At 32.6% G+C, this 17,551-nt stretch overlaps 2 protein-coding genes across 3 annotated transcripts; one reads left to right on the top strand and one right to left on the bottom strand.

Annotated features, from left to right (window-relative positions):
- The first annotated feature begins 182 nt into the window (after positions 1-182).
- On the top strand, positions 183-12,788 carry LOC126775432 (merlin). 2 transcript variants are annotated; one of them, XM_050497373.1, is made up of 12 exons: positions 183-518; positions 2,765-2,894; positions 3,109-3,314; positions 3,669-3,793; positions 4,044-4,146; positions 4,614-4,820; positions 5,670-5,906; positions 6,454-6,600; positions 7,620-7,811; positions 8,241-8,413; positions 9,063-9,279; positions 9,771-12,788. In XM_050497373.1, exons 1-11 carry the CDS (start codon positions 432-434, stop codon positions 9,271-9,273), a joined length of 1,818 nt encoding a protein of 605 aa, XP_050353330.1. In that variant the 5' UTR covers positions 183-431; the 3' UTR covers positions 9,274-9,279; positions 9,771-12,788. The 2 variants fall into 2 exon arrangements, with proteins under 2 accessions (XP_050353330.1, XP_050353328.1); XM_050497371.1 differs by having other exon boundaries at positions 8,238-8,413.
- Positions 12,789-13,931: 1,143 nt separating this feature from the next.
- Positions 13,932-16,771, bottom strand: LOC126775431 (uncharacterized protein KIAA2013 homolog). Its single transcript, XM_050497370.1, has one exon. The coding sequence runs from the start codon at positions 16,619-16,621 to the stop codon at positions 14,735-14,737; it is 1,887 nt and encodes a 628-aa protein (XP_050353327.1). The 5' UTR covers positions 16,622-16,771; the 3' UTR covers positions 13,932-14,734.
- Between the last annotated feature and the right edge of the window lie 780 nt (positions 16,772-17,551).

Here is a 17,551-nt window from a genome sequence, read left to right as displayed (position 1 = left end):
TATAATATATTTAATGTAATTATTACATAGCTTTTCCAAGAACTATATCACATGTATTATGAATATTATTATAATAAATTGTTTTTTTTGTTTCTTATTTTTTTCTATTTTCAATCAGAAGTGATATATGCGTAATATCTGTCAAGAAAATAAAAATAAACACAATTGAATGTAAAGTGAAACGGAACGGCTGCGTTAGTTTTTCAGAATATTTTTTTTTTTATTCACCTCGCATTCTTGTTTCATTGACGTTCCTCTTGTTTGTAAATAATAACCGCTGGAAATAGTATGCGATGTGAAATTACGCGCATTCTTCGATCGAGTGTACATTACGTAAACCTTAGCTTGCAAGTTAATTAAAGTATGTTAATAGGAACCTAACCTATAGATAGGATCGTAGTTTTCGTTTAGTAAAGAAATGATACGGGAAAATGCCGCCCTTTAGGAGGAAGAAAGCTGCCAAGTCGTTCCCAGTGAAAGTTTGTACTTTGGACGCGGAGTTGGAGTTCAACCTTGAGGTAATATAATGTATAACATTTACGCTTATTTAAAATTTTGTTTACAGCTTCGGTTGCAGGAATGTTAACACAATGAACCCGTTGTGAGTCATCCTTTGACCCCGGGGTCGATTTAATACTTAAATTTCACGTTAAGTTTAGCTGTATTATAAAGTATGTAGTATATAATATATATAACTGAAATTTAAATAATAATCTAGTTTAGTAATAACGGTTAAAGACATTTATTTTCTCAAAAGATTTACATTCAAATCACTTTCAGAGAAAATTACAGAACAATAAGAATAATTTTTTGTTAAATCGAATAGGCGTACACAGTAAAACAATGAATGTTACAATAACCTAATAATATAATAAAAATATCGGTACAGTGCAAGCAAGTACGAGTAGTTTGTGACGTGAAGTAGGGTAGTCTAGTAAAAAGAAAACATAAAAAATGAATAAATATAGTGTGTATACAAAGTAATGACAAGGGAGGTGACACATTAGACTCATCTGATGTTTTTAAATTTTATATTTTTAAATTTTGGTGTGCGATTGTTCATTATATATACAGGCAATGCACAATATATATTGTGTGTATTTATTTACGATAATGCTTATAAATATACATATATAAATCAACTAATTTAATATTACATGATTATTGTCATATGTAAAATGTATAATTGATTACAATAAGTGTACATTAACAGTATTCTCTGGTACATTATTATTATCTTAGTATACATACGTAGTTGAGTAGTAGTTTTAGTAGTTATTTTAAATAAGATATATCCATAAGTAATGTTATTTTAAGTTAGGAGTAGTGTAGTGTTATTAGGTATTATATTAGTTACAACTTTTTTTTTTTTTTTTTATAGAATAGGAAGGTGGACGAGCATATGGGCCACCTGATGGTAAGTGGTCACCAAACGCCCTTAGACATTGGCATTCTAAGAAATGTCAACCATCGCTTATAGCCAATGCGCCACCAACCTTGGGAACTAAGATTTTATGTCCCTTGTGCCTGTAATTACACTGGCTCACTCACCCTTCAAACCGGAACACAACAATATCAAGTATTGCTGTTTTGCGGTAGAATATCTGATGAGTGGGTGGTACCTACCCAGACGAGCTTGCACAAAGCCCTACCACCAGTGAACTTTAAACTTTATTTATTTAGATTAATTTTATATAATATTAAATTGAATTTTAAGAAGAATCCTTTAAAATGTGGCTTTTAAGATATTTTTTTAAAATTATGTAGCGATTTTATATCTTTGATATCCTTCGGCAAATTATTGTAGGTGCGGTGCTCCTTCAAACAAAATACTTTTCATGCCGTAGTTTGTCCTTGATGGGCCTAAACATACGTTATTAGCATTTCTAATCATTCGCTTATGAATTTTTATTTTTTCGTGAAAGTAATTTGAGTGTATATCTTTTGTAAGGATTTTTCTAATATAAATGCAGGGGCTATATCTATAGATTTGAGTTAGGTTCATTAGTTTTGTATCCTTATAAATTGTTATAGTAGGTGTTATGTAGTTATATTTCAATACAGTCTTTATGAGTTTATTTTGTGTTTGGTGTAATTTTTGTAGATTGGTTTTGGCTGCCGAACCCCAAACATCAATTAGATAGTCCAAATGTGGTTTAGCTAACGAATTATAAACAGTATAACGTACACTTTTCGGAAGGCATCGTATTATATCTCGCACAGCACCGTTTGTTGAGAGAAGTTTTTTATGTGTTTTGTCAATATGATATTTCCACGTAAGCTGATTATCCAGAACTAAGCCGAGATATTTTTGTGTATTGATTTTATGAATTCCCCGTTAATTGTCAGGGATTTGAAGTTGCCTATCTTTTTGTTTTTTCCAGCAAAAATTATGTAAGTTGTTTGTTTATTGATAGTCAGTAAGTTGGATTGGATAAGTGATTATTAAATGGGCCTTTTTTATTACTAAATATTGTTTTAACATAAACTTATAATTATATACTTTTAATTACCTTAACATATTACGCTATGTATATATTTGCCTAACTTACTTATTCAAATAATAATAATAATAAAAAAATAGAATGATATTATAAATAAAAAACTTATGTGAGAATGATAAGAACTTTTTAAATATATTTAATATATAAACCATGGAAAATGCTCAGATGGCATGATGTCCACCTTCTATACCATACAATTGCTTGGAAACAAAAGTTGTACAATAAGTTATAATAATAAAAAATATAATTTCATGTTTCAGTGGCGAGCAACTGGTAGAGATTTATTTGATTTGGTATGCAGAACCATAGGATTAAGGGAAACATGGTTCTTCGGATTACAGTTCGAGGATACGAAGCACTTTATAAGCTGGCTGAAGTTGGATAAAAGGGGTTAGCTTACACAACTTGTACCATATTCTTTAACAAATATTAAGAAAAACTTGTAGACTGAAAAACAATGTGCTTTGATTCTAAAATGTTAAAAAAGTGAAATGTTTCAAAGCATCACTTTATTATAATAATAATTAGAAACTACAGCGATACCTTGATTGTTTGTTTTTTATTATATCACACAAAATACTAATCTAATTGAATTTATTTGTAGTACAAGATCAATGTGTCTCTCAAATGCCGGGCACTCCATTTATGCTCCTCTGCAAACTATATCCTGAAGATGTGGCAGAGGAGCTTATTCAAGAGGTCACACAGCATCTCCTCTTTCTACAAGTGAAGCAGGCTATACTCAGTATGGACATATACTGCCCTCCGGAAGCGTCTGTACTTCTTGCAAGCTATGCAGTGCAGGCTAAGGTTTGTAATGATTGAGAATTGGAAAATACCTTATCTCTTACACATTTTCATTTGGCCAATGATCTATGATTAATTTGTATCAAAGCAAATATTGAAATTGTTTCAATAACTGCAAAATTGCATATTATTTGAAAGATATTTCATAAAATTATGTATCAGTTACTGTCAATATTAAAATGATTTACTTTTTTTATTATATTCTGTGGGTAGGAACATTTTTGCACAACACAGTCCAATTGTGAAATGCACTTTTGCACCAGATTAATGTCTAGCTTATGGGCCTAGACAAATATCACATAAAAAAAGAGATAAATTGATGTATGATAGGAATAATTTTTCAATTTGTCGTTTCAGTATGGTGATTATGACGAAAGCGCTTCCAAGCCCGGCATGCTGGCCAGCGAAGACCTTCTCCCGCAAAGGGTGATAGACCAGTACCAAATGACGCCAGAGATGTGGGAGGAGAGGATTAAGATATGGTATAGAGAATATTTTAAAATAAATTCAATTCATCAATTTTGTGGTCTTTTTGTTGGGGTGTTCTACTTGTTATATAGTTAAAAGCTTAGAATATTAATTTTTAATTTTTGGTACTATTATTTTGATTTTCCGATCAAGTAAACCTATCTTAAAGGGGGGGGGGGAACGATAAGGTCAAATCATGATGGGTCTGAAACTTGTACATCTGAGTTAATGACACTTTAACATTCTTTATTTGTTCTCGAAAAGGTACGCGGACCACAAGGGCATGTCACGTGACGAAGCCGAGATGGAGTATTTGAAGATAGCACAGGATCTGGACATGTACGGGGTTAATTATTTTGCTATAAATGTAAGATATTCACATTATATACTTAATATTGATGAAAGAGGATGATGGTCATTCACAAAAGAGACCAGAACCAACTTATCCGACCATATTATAGAGTATTACCTTCATAAATACAAGTGGACTATATTCTTCACTTTCGTTCGTTCACTTTCGTGATCCGTAAGGCGATCAGGCGTAGGACCAAAAACTTAATGAGCATTCTGAGGAACGAGAATTTAATACTGATTCCCGACTCCAGCATGACACTTGAATTCCTTAGAAAAATTCTTTTTTTTTCTTCTATCTTTTTTATTGGATCTTTTAAAAAGATTTCCTTCGAGTTTGTTACTAACTCGGAGTCCACATTGCAAATAGTAGGTTCACACAGAACAATACCACCCACTACAGAATTGTAGACGGACATAAATGGCTGCTTTTCAAAGTATTATTAAATATTTTCTTTTAATAGTTGTATATAATTTTTCCAGAACAAAAAGGAAACAGACCTGTATCTAGGTGTCACAGCTTTAGGTCTGAACATTTACGAGAAAGACAATAAATTGACACCGAAGACGACTTTTCCCTGGTCCGAGATAAAACACATATCGTTCGATGATAAGAAATTCGTGATCAAATTCGTGGACAAGAGCGTCAATAATTTTATATTTTTCTCACCAAAGGGTATGAACAAATTGGTAAGAAGTTAAAATAATGTTGTTTAACAATTTTTGCACCGATTCTCTCTTTGAAAATGATATATTTGTGAGTGAGCCAGTGTAGTTAAGTTAAAGGATATAACATATTATTATTATTATACATTGTCACTGTAAAAAGTGGTGATGATATTGTTTACTTTCCTAATTATTTGTACAACTGTTCGTTGGGATGACCATCAGCTGTTACAGTGCCATATTCTGTGGGTAAAGATGATCGATAAAGATCATTGACCTTTGAAGATCAGCTTGTAAAGTTGCTAATCTGCTTTTCTAGCTTTGTGTTAATATATTTTATATATTATTAAATATAGACAAACACACTCTCAAATTCAAACTTGTTATATAATAGATAGCTTTATTACAAACACACACTTGCAGAGATACAGATAAAGCATAATGTAGATAATAAAAAGAGAAGAAAAACACATATGTAACTAAGACTATGTATGACTATGTAGATGTAAAAGGTTGATCACTTGTTTCGTTGCGGTAAAAGTAAAGAAAGTACAACAGCCTGTAAATGTTACACTGCTCGGATAAGGCTTCCCACTACTTTTTAAGAATAAGGTATGGCTTACTTTACCATGCTGCACCAATGCGGTTTCGTGGACATACGTGACAGATTTTCATCCGGGTTTTGTGACAATATTTTTCTTCACCGCCGAGCACGAGAATGAGTACCAGAGTTTGAACTTTAAATCATCACTTAAGATTCACTTCTTCTAACCTCTGGGCTATCACGGCTGATGACACCAAAATCATGATTCCCAATGCTGGTTTTTCTTGTGACTGAGAGCCCTTTTCTTTATAATAGTTTTTTTTTTACAGATTTTAGATCTGTGTATCGGCAACCATGATCTTTACATGAGAAGAAGGAAACCGGATACAATGGAAGTTCAACAGATGAAGGCGCAGGCAAAGGAGGAGAAACAGCGACGTCAAATCGAACGCAACAAGCTCGCACGAGAGAAGCAACTCCGGGAGACTGCGGAGAGGGAGCGAGCGGCCATGGAACAGAGGCTGCTGCAATACCAGGAGGAAATCAGGCTGGCCAATGAGGCTTTGGTATGTGTCATCTAACTCTTTTTGTGATTTCAGCAGATTGAAATAGACCATTTTATCTTAAGTGTCTCTATGTGTCAGATTATCATCCGATACTTGCAGGTTTGGTCGAGATGTCTTTCTCCACCGCCGAGTACGAGACGATATAAAAATATGGATTAGTTCTTTTTCTGCTAGGAAGAGTAGTGAATAAGTGCACTGTATTACGATGAATAGATGTATAGGGGTAACCTCGAAATCTGGTCTTTCACTCTTAAAAACACTTCTTCTTGGGAGATCACCCATCCCTTGGTCAAGACCTCCCTTAGTTTTGACCAAGGGATGGGTGATAGTATTGTGGGATTGGAGAAAGATAATTGTTGGTTACACTAGCTAACATAAAAACACTGCACTCCTACCTTGCCGAAGCCTACACGAGAAGGGCAAAGTCAAAATCAAATAATGGATAAAAATGACGTTATCTATGCATTATCCTAAATAATATAAATCATTACATACGACCATGTGTTCTTTGTATCTAAATAACGTGAAATTGGTTGTTGTGCCGCAGCGGCGCTCCGAGGAGACGGCGGAGCTGCTGGCGGAGAAGGGTCGCGTGGCGGAGGAGGAGGCGTCGCTGCTGGCGCAGAAGGCGGCCGACGCCGAGCGGGAGAACGCGCGCCTGCGCCTGTCCGCCATCCGCACCGAGGAGGAGAAGGTACACCTGGCCGCGGGACTGAACATTACCGTAATGCTAATTGCACTGCTTTATGTGTGCGAGTTTTTTTTAAGTACTCGATGGTGTTGAAGTTAAATGCGATTTATATGGAATTCCAATTATTGTTACTAGATGGCGCTGTTTTCATTCCATACATCTCGCAATTAACGTTGACGCTAGCGAATATATAAAAAAACAACACCATGCTTCTTAACTATTTATATGTAATTACCCTTGTGACAGTATTCATCCTTGAAGGATGGACGTCCGGAGCACAATCATAAAATGTTTAGCGGAAGAAAAACGATAAGTGGTATGGTACCTACTACCTACCCAAACGGGCAGCACAGTCTTATTTATTTATTTATTTATTTATTTATTTATTTATTTATTTATTTATTTAAGGACCACTAGTAGCTACTACATGTTTTAATGACAAATGTAAAACAATTTAGTGAAAATAGCTAACATGTGAAGCTTTTTAAAGTAGCCACAACAATTACAATATTTGTTTTAAAAATACATTAACACATAATTATAGCAACATGAGTAGAAAGATTAAAAAAAAAAAAAAAATAAGTCCAAATTGATACAAATTAAAGATCATAAAAAAATAAACATGCACTTAATAAAATTAAAATTAATAACACAAATAGTTTGAAATTGATATAGGTACAAATTAAAATTAAATAATTCATTAAATTCATGCAAAGTTTACGTTACAAAAAAATTACTAAAAATATACTAATTAATACAAAATAAAATTATGATAACATTATTTATTATTAATTTATTATTTATTTGCATCTCTCAACAATCATCACAAACCCAAACAATTATCACCGCAAACCCTTGGCCCCGCCACAAGATCAAGAGTACTTATCGCATCTATTCGAAGGAGATAACTTTTGGAGGCGATTAACAAATGTAACCTCAATTTAAAAAAAAAAACTTCAATTTTATTTAATAGTGTTGTAACGTAGAAATAATCAGTATCTCATGTATTTTTATAATGTCAGGTTCACTTAGAACGAAAAACTCGTGAAGCTGAGTTCCTGACGGCGCGACTGGTCGAGGAGTCGGAGAAGCGAGCGGCGGAAGCGGAGAGGCTCAAGGCGGAACTGCTAGCGGCGAAGGTCGCGGAGAAACAAGCGAAGGAGAAACTCCTCAATTTCCTAAGCAGGACCTCGACCGGATCGCTACCACCACCTGTAAGCCGAAAAAAAAAACAATTCGTTATATATTTATCAGTTATCATCGAAATATTTATTTTAATCGAAATTTAATATCTTTACGTTAACAAAACTCTACAAACGCCTAAACATAAAATATAATAATTTCGCGTGATGCCATATTTTGGTATAATTGTCGTAGCTTTAAAACTTAAGTTTTTGTTTTACAAAAATATGTAAAACATAGATCAAACGTCTTTAAAATGGAATGAAAAAAAATTAAACCATTTTTTTTTTTCTATTTCTCAGAAAACATTATTTAATTCATGTCTGTATTACAATATGTTATTTTAATCAACTCCGTAATTATAAATTTTCTTTATAAGACATCTTCTTAAAGCGAGGAGGCGTTAACTCAGCAGTGGGACATTCACATACTGTTACTTTACTCTACTTTACTTTTAGCAGACATCTAGTACGGTGCCGTCATCGATGTTCCCGTCCACCTGTTCACTGCCAGCCGAGCTGGGCGGCGAATTGCTGCAGAACGGTTCCACGAGCGACGAAATCAACTCCTACCAACTGGTGTCTGACGACGACCCGCACGTGCACCGACTGTCTCTGGAGATCGAGAAAGAGAGGTGAGAGGTTTTCGATCATTTTTTTTTTTTATATATGCCCCGGGATGGCAAATGACTCTACTCCACCTGATGGTAAGTGTTTTTGTTAATTACTAGAATTAACAATATTTGAAATCCTTCAATGCCGTGTACTCATTACATGAATTCATCTTGATTTGTATTCTTTAAATAATTAAAGACATTGTATTTTTGTTTACAATAAAAATATATAAGTGACATTGTCAATTTGTACATGTGAAATTGACAATTTCTTTTATGTTTTGTAATTATTTCTAATGCAAATTGGGCAAAGAACACTACCTCATTCAACCGCTAATGTGACGTCATCCATTTTTGAGATTTAATTTTTTTTCTCCTAATAATAAAAAAAATACAAATACTTATCCAAGCTCAAAATAGGAAAATAAAGGAATGGTATTTTTTTATTTCAGCACTTATAAATTTTGATGTGTTGTCAATTGATGGAACAGAAATCGTACACCTAATCTACGAATGTTTCTTCGATGATACGTTCGTCAGTGTAGGAGTGACTTTATTGTTATTTTCATGCCCGGTACGTTCAGGATATAAACCGAAGGGTAATTGATTGTAGTTGTAATATTTGATATTTTAACATCTTATTGACAAAGTTTTGTTAATGTGTTTCCAGAGTGGAGTACCTGGCTAAGTCGAAGCACCTGCAGCAGCAGCTGGACGAGCTGCGCTGCGAGTTCTCAGTGCTGCGCGTGGAGCAGAACGGCGCCACGCTGGACCGCCTGCACGAGGCGCAGGCGCGCGCCGGTGACGACAAGTACAGCACGCTGCGCCGCCTCAAGCAGGGCTCCACGCGCACCCGCGTCGCCTTCTACGAGGAGCTGTAGGCGTAGGTAAGCCGGCCCCGTACAGCACGCCGCCTGAAGCTGAAATGGTCTATTTGATGCATTACATACATAATAATATAATAATATCCTGCGACATTTTTCAGACACGGCCATCTGATCCCAAACTAAGCAGAGCTTGTACTATGGAAACCAGACAACTGATATACTACATATACTAATTTTATTTTGTAAATACATTCTTATATAGATAATTACACCCAGACTCAGGAAAAACAGACATGTTCATGCACACAAATGTCTGTCCTGGGTGAGAATTGAACCCACAACCTTCGGCTAATCTACCAATCACGCCAACCGGCTCGTCAAATACTTGGATCTAAACTGAAGATTATAGGTTAAAATTACCGAGCCACATCGGATAATGCAAAAGCCTTAGTTTTTTTTTTTTTGTAATTTCCATCCATAACTTTCTCTATAAATATTAAATAAAAAATAAATAAGCCCTTAAATATTCTTATACTATAACCTCCTTGCAGGTCGAGTCAACTTTGATCGTTTCACATAATTCCAAGCATTGTAAGTATTGTTACTTACCTCCGTAATGATACGTTAACTGAACATGGAGTACAAAGTATTATTATATATACAATTAACAGTGCCTTATTAATTAAAAAAAAACTAAATATGATAATACTGAAATGTATCAAAAATCATAGTAAAATTACATGTAAATCTGTCTTATATGATTATATGTTTACTGGCTTTTTGTAAGTATAACAACGATTGGTGTTGATAGGATTATTTTTATAATTATAATTGTTTATTTTTCGCGATTCGTGGCAGCCCTATTTAATTTATACTACGTTCCGATGGCAGGCGGAGTAAACGTAAACAAACCTTACAGTAACAGCCTGTAAATGTCCCACTGCTGGGCTAAGGCCTCCTCTCCCTTTTTGATGAGAAGGTTTGGAGCTTATTCCACCACGCTGCTCCAATGCGGGTTGGTGGAACCTTAATTCTACTTATTCTTTGCGATTTACTAATAGCTCTGCTGTATCTTCCATTGCAAACAAATGAAACACTATTTCACTCAACTGCTATATATCCCTTTTTAAACTTTACTTCCAAAGTAAACTATCTCGTTGGACATTTTTCACGAATTCAAAAAGAACAACACAGATTGTTTGGACACATTTTTTCACGAAACAACAAGAACAAGAATTATTTAGATCTCGACCAACAATGTCGTATGATTCAAGGTCAACGACCTCGTGTCAAAGTTTATTAACCTTTACTCCTGCTATTGGAAAAGACTATAGATCTATTCTTAATTTATAATGTTTGTTGTAATAATAATGTGTATTTGATCTTAGATATCAGTGAATAAGCCAAATTAAAAATTGCACTTGTATAACACGTATGTCTTAACTTCAATGTTATGAAGTTAAACGTTCCAAACAATATAGAAGTTTTATAATATTCTGACAGCTTCCTGTAATCATCCTATTGCTTGGCAAAGGTATAATTCCCGGTCACGAGGTCACTATTATTCTTACATTCTAATTTCAAACAACTTCAGAGCGGCAAAGTTAAAATGTTCGTGTCGTAAAACCCTATTGAAATGATCTCCTAAATTAAAATTTATATACATCGATATATCTTCAGGTAAATAGCTGAATAATTACAGTTAATTAATTGTTTAAAATGTAAACTCTTTTTCTAGTATTTAATAAATGGAATGAGGTATCTATTATAACATTTATTACAGCGCCATAATATATTCTGTAATAGGTTAAATATTAGTATAATATTGTTTTCCATTTAAATTGTGATCCATAATAATTTGAAATTTATAACATAGAACTAAATGTTCAATAGTAAAAATTAGTCCAATTCATATTTACATAACAAAACAAAATAGTTTTTTTTTTTTTTTTTTAAATAGAAAGTTTTTAAAATAGTTTTTGGTCGTAACAGATATATTTCGACTTGTCTTCAAACTTCACTATTTTAAATTAAAAAAGGACTACTAGCTTTTCGATTATACTACATGCGCAATATGTTTGAATGTTACATATAATATTGTTTCAACTAATTTTTGTAATATTTTTTCGCATTCAAGCTCTATTTTGCATCATTTCGTGCAAATCGAAATACGAGTTTGCTCAGTAAAAAGTTCTTATAAGCTCATGTGAACGTAAAAAGTTGAATCGTTGCGAGGCTTACGATTTATTTATTTTTGACAGTTGGAAGTATTGTCACATTAATAATCATTGGCATATGAAAAACTAGGATTTTTTTTTAAATTGATTATTTATATAATAGATTTGTTTTAACCACAATATAGTTCGGTTTAAATGTCGATTATCTTCAGCTTTTGAGACGGTTAGGTTTGCGCAGTAAGCTTACTACGTGCAGAGAGTACTTTAGAAGTGTTATATATTCTGTTGGAGTTTATTATATAAAAAATATCTATGACATTTACCATAATACAATAAGTACATATTGTACAGTTCCTAAATGACTGTATCATTAATACATAGGTAAGATCTGTTTAGTATATAGTTATAATGTATATAGCATTACATCAATTGTTGCATCTCGATTCGATTGGCAAATAAAGCTTTATTAATAATATCACACATGGATATAAGTATAATCAAGAATCAATAGATTTTTAATTTAAAAAAAATAAGTTTTTTTTTTGTTTTTCGTGGAAGTTACGCACAATTTTTGTATATGTGAAATGTCAAAATGGTCCACAACCATTTTTTTTTTTTAATATATATATCTAGTCTGTAGTTTTGTGTTGACGGCGTCATAGATAGTTCAATTTTGTACCGGACCATTCTAAAACGTACCTTTCATAATTTCAAACTATTTTTTAAGCTTTTTTTATATCGTTAATTCGATGTCTCCTTTTATTGTCACAGTGTTGATTTCAGTCTTATAAGCTTTTCAATAAAAATATATATTTGTAACTTTCATATACAATAATCAGAATTTTATAAAAAATATAAGACAATCGCTTTATTGCAATGGTCGATGTGAACAAAAAATTTAGCTGAAGATTTAATTTTTTTTTTAGCCAAGATGCTATTAAGTGAATAATTATAATATTAATAGGCTAGTTTTTAACATGATTATATAAAATAAAACGAATTGACGTATAGTCTATTTCAATATAATTTATACGAAACTATTGAAATATAATTCACTAAATCAGTTTTAAGCTGTTTATTTGACGTTATTTTCTATTGAATTGGACTATATTTTGTATATTTAAGACTTGCATACCCGACAATACGTGAATAATAAAATCTTGTAGTCATCATCTAGTATGACCACGTAGATGTGACTGAAGCTTTACGTTACCTCGTATTTTCCACTTGACACTCAAGTGTATACGATCCTTAATAATTGTTTCATAATAATATACAACTGTCTTGCCTCTCTTGTTTATTAATATAATAAATGTAATGTAATCAATGTTTACGTACGTGCCTTATATAAATATAAAGAAAATATTTTGTAAATATATTTTTACAAAAATTATAAAATTTTCTATTATTTTATACCTATTCCTTTTACTAATAATTTATAATTAAACTGTATTGTTGGTAGGTATTTAAGATGTCTACGACGACTCACGATGTTTTCCTTCACTGTCACGCAAGAGATACATGTTTATTTAATAATTAATAAATTTTAATTGTTTATGAAGTAGCGTTAATTTTGGTATAATTTTTTCTTAATAATAATTATTTTTTAAGGAGAATTTCACAACTATTTCTGAGCGTTTTCAGTAGTTTTTTTGCCTTTGAATGTGATTTTTTTATAGTTAATTCATACAAATATCTAAACTTTCAGGCCGCTATGGATTAAACCACCATTTAAACTATAGCATTTTATATTTTATAATCAAATTGGTCAGTACTGTAGTTCAATCTACGAACTTAAAAAAGTGCAATCGAGCATTTTACGTAAAACTTGCATTGGAATTTTGACTTTGTATAAATAGTTAAAACCAAATCAAGGAAATTGAGGCCGATATGATCTATACTAATCACAGTTCTTTATTTTTCAATAAGTTAAAAATTTCAGTCTTTTAGTTTCTCAGAATACGAACACCTTTTTTTATAACACTGGAAAAACGGGTAACGCGTATCCCCACGGGAACAGTGGGGGGCTATGTGGGGCTCGCCGGTGTCCAAGGCGCCGAGTGCGCCCCAAACATCGGAATATCCTCTAAAAAACCAGGTACCCTTACCGTCTTAACGAGGAGCGCTACGGGATCGCTTTAAAAGGAAAGGAAAAGAATACGAACACCTAAGTTGACCGTTTAGTGAAATAATAAAGATTGAAATGTGTTCCTATTATGGAGGGATATAATAAATGGCTGCCGATATTTGGTTTCTTTTATTTATAAACAGTATCGAACACGCGCCGACCGCATCTACCATAATACTAGTAAATAAAATTGCATAAAAAATCGTTCATATAAAAACAAAACAATTGCTTTAAGTTCGTTCGCCTTTACATGGTATAGCTTGTGATAATATGTTGATACGAGTTTCGCCTGTAACAAAGATATCCGCCATTACATAACTTTATCAAGGAATTAGTCATAGTTGCCCTGAAATTCTACTTAGCGCTGCCATCCGATATACAGAAATGAAACGATATATAAATTCAACATACAATTGCCATTTTATTTAAAAATATACGCCACAATCTTATAACAATATAACTATATCCATTTAGCATACAAATATGTACAATTTATAAAATAACTATCATTAAATAAATATTTATAATCAATATTTTACTTGAATATTCAATTAAACTTTACAAAAACATTGGTTCAAAATAAGATTTCAATAACAAACACTGTACCTATTTAGAGTTAGACAAAGAGATTTGCGCAAATTTTATTAATCTATTTTTGTTATAAAAAAGTCTATTTATTTTAGAGATCAAGAAACAAACAACATTTTAACAATATTTACATATATAATGAAATACCATAGTAGTAATGATAGATGTTTAATGAATTTTATAAATGTATTTAATTACAAATGACTATTGATCAAAAATGTGATTCATTTCAATCATTGAATGGATTTCATTTTTTTTAAGCATTTATGTTTCCAGTATCTATAACTGCTTTGAATGCTTAAACAAATATTATGCACTACATGGCAGTGTTGCAGAAGCAAAAAAAATTTGTAGCATCCTATCTCTTAACCCAACTAACAGCATGCTGTAACAAAGTTTTGCTGTATTAGTCAGGTTCGCTACATTTTTATTATAAACTTTAATCAGCATAAGCAGCTCCCAACCATAAAATAATCAGCTTTGAATATTTTAATTTATTAACTTGGTTAAAACATGCCAGCTGTCTTAGCTCATTATTTCCATATCCCTTATAAACACTGAATACTGAAGCTGGCAAAAACCGATGAACAATATTCATGTTTAAATAAATCTTATAATCAATTTAAGCTTTATTATACAATCTCTTGTAACTAATACTTGTGCCACTATCGCAGAATTCATTCATAATTATCCTACAGAGGAATAAATGGAACATCACTATTAACACTATTATGGACACCCAGAATAAGGGGTTGAGGCCACCGAGGGAGTGTCCATGCCTATGTAATGCAATTACGTGATGCTCATGAGCTGGAGCCTCAACAACTTCATGTACATGAATTGCATGTCTCAAATCTTCCATGTGTTGTTTGTCAGCTGTTATATACAATATAGCAGTTAAAGGTTCGGTTAATTTCACTGGGAAATACTTTCTATAAGGCCCTAGTTGTACCGGTGAATCCAAGCAACCGGCATCACAAGCGTAATATGTTTTGTCAGAGCGATCCAAAGCAACAAATATAGCTGCTTTATTGTCTTCCTGTAATATCACACTTATATTAACATGAGTCATATTCCCATAATTTATTCTACGGAATAGAAAGTCTCTATGCAATTTCGAGGGGTGAATGTTGTATTCTAGATGTTGGTTACTAAATCTTAAGCTACCGAAACTGAGAACCATAGCTTGATTCACTCCACTTGCACCAGCTTTCAATAGATTATGACAGCCTTGCTTCTCCAACGTTAAGAGCCATATACTTGCGACTGTATTTAAGTTTGTGAGACTGTTCAATGGTTTCCATAAGTTAAATGCATCTAGTGTAGAATATCCTTCATAACATCCTTCAGAATATGTAAGAGTTCGAAGGATTTCTGTTTTTTTGTCCAACTTTATATGATCTTCGTGTTCATAGCTCCTTACTTGTGATAGGATAGCATATATAGTTGCATTAATGCGGTCTCCGTTAACAACGCCAGCAGCTTTTGAATCAGATATATAAAAGCCAGTATACCATAAACCTTGCCAAACTCTAGTGTGGTTTTCTCTTAACCGCCTTACAGCAGTTCTATCGCCCGTTAGTGCAATGACATTTTCCATTTCTGAAATTGCTTTCTTTTCAACAATATCTTTTTGCTTTGCATAATCGGATCTTTTAATAGGCTTACTATATTGTATTGTAGTAAGAATTAAAAGATCTAAGCCATCCCTTGCTTCAACTTGTACAATATTATTTAATTTTCTACAAACAACAGACACTGCAATGACATTTTCACTTTCTGGTAGTGTTATCATACCTGTCACTACTTCATATTCCTTTGCATCAACACCTTGATGTAGTTTTATAGTTTGCTTAACAGATGTCGACCAATCTGACAATCTAGGTATAGTTAAGTGTAGGCTTTTAGGTGCATTCAGAGGATTGTTTATTAAGATTTCTTGAACGAATAATGATGGAATAGTCCTATGTGCATAATATTGGTAAGACACATGCAAGCCAGTACTGCTGCACTGAAATCTATGCACAACACCTTTTTTATAATCTACTAGAGTTGATTCTTTCATATCTAAATCATCTACTATATACAACGGATGATAATAGACTGGTAATGACAATGTTCTTCCAAATTTGATGTTTAAATGAGAATCATGTTCCAGTGCAAGTCCTAACATACCATTTCCTACATAAGGCACATAATTGTGACTTAATGACGACAATGTTGCTGTTGATTCCAGCCTTAAATAGGCATCGTAATCACTAAGAGCATCTTGGAAAGGGTTCAAAAAGGTCCGATGACAGAGGTTTTGGTTGCTCGTCAAGGAACTCTCAGTATTGAAGAGCGAGTTCATAATAGTTGGTCCAATGTAAAGCAATAAGAATATTAGCACTAAGATTAATATTACTAGCTTTTTCCTCGTCAAAGGGCCGTCTGTTAGCCTATTTATGCGTCTAAATATTTCTCCGGCTCTTCGACTCATGTCGCTGAAGTTATTATTTGGTCTTTCCATAACAGGGTCACTATTTATGTTTAAAAAAGTTGTTTAATGTAATAATTATATTCAAATTCTTACGTATAGTTGTAAACAGTCATGGTAAATATTCATTGCTGTGGCAAAATGATAACAATAATTCCAATTTCACATTCACAATAAATAATCGCTAAAAGTCAAACGAAACACATGACGTCTCATAGATAATTTTGTTCCGAAATTCGGATATCTGTATCGTAATTTGCGATTTGATACAAAAGTAGTGTTTATTTTAAAAATTTGTTAAAATCAAAATTACTTATATTATAATTTGACAAATAAAAAGTAATAAGTTCGTAGTGTCTAGAATTGTAGGGTAATATGGTATAAGTAAATCAGCTTGGCTCGATATTTTTGCGTTTGTGCAGTGAAATACACACAGTAACTAAAATCGGAATAAACCAGGTATCGATAGCAATCATGTGCCTCGCATCCTCGCATAAGTACTGTTAGAAGTATCAAGCCATTTTCTTTATATATTTATTTTTTACTAATTAATTCATTGTTTGTTTTAGTTCATTCAATGTCGTTATTTGATATTAAAATTGTTAATTTGAGTTTAACCATTTTAAGTACCTACGTATAAATAGTATTCGTTAATTTATCGCAAATAACATCTCCAAGGTAATTGGGCAACTATTATTAAGAGATAATGTACTCGAATTCGGCACAGAGTATTTTTTTTTATATGGTACAGCCATTTTTCAATGTTAATTAAAATATTCAATTGTTATTGAAAAGTCAGGTGATAGCAATTTTTTTAAATTAAATACTGGTTGCTATACCTTTTTAAAAACAATCCTATTTTCTATACGATTTATACGATAGTATAAATGACTTCTAAAAAAAATACAGAAATCAGCTACCTATTTCAAGATACCGTTTCTAGGTTCAAATCCCACGTCGGGC

This window comes from Nymphalis io, chromosome 18 (assembly GCF_905147045.1).
Source record: "Nymphalis io chromosome 18, ilAglIoxx1.1, whole genome shotgun sequence".
Taxonomy (NCBI): Eukaryota; Metazoa; Arthropoda; class Insecta; order Lepidoptera; family Nymphalidae; genus Nymphalis; species Nymphalis io.
This window is presented reverse-complemented; position numbering and strand designations above follow the sequence as displayed.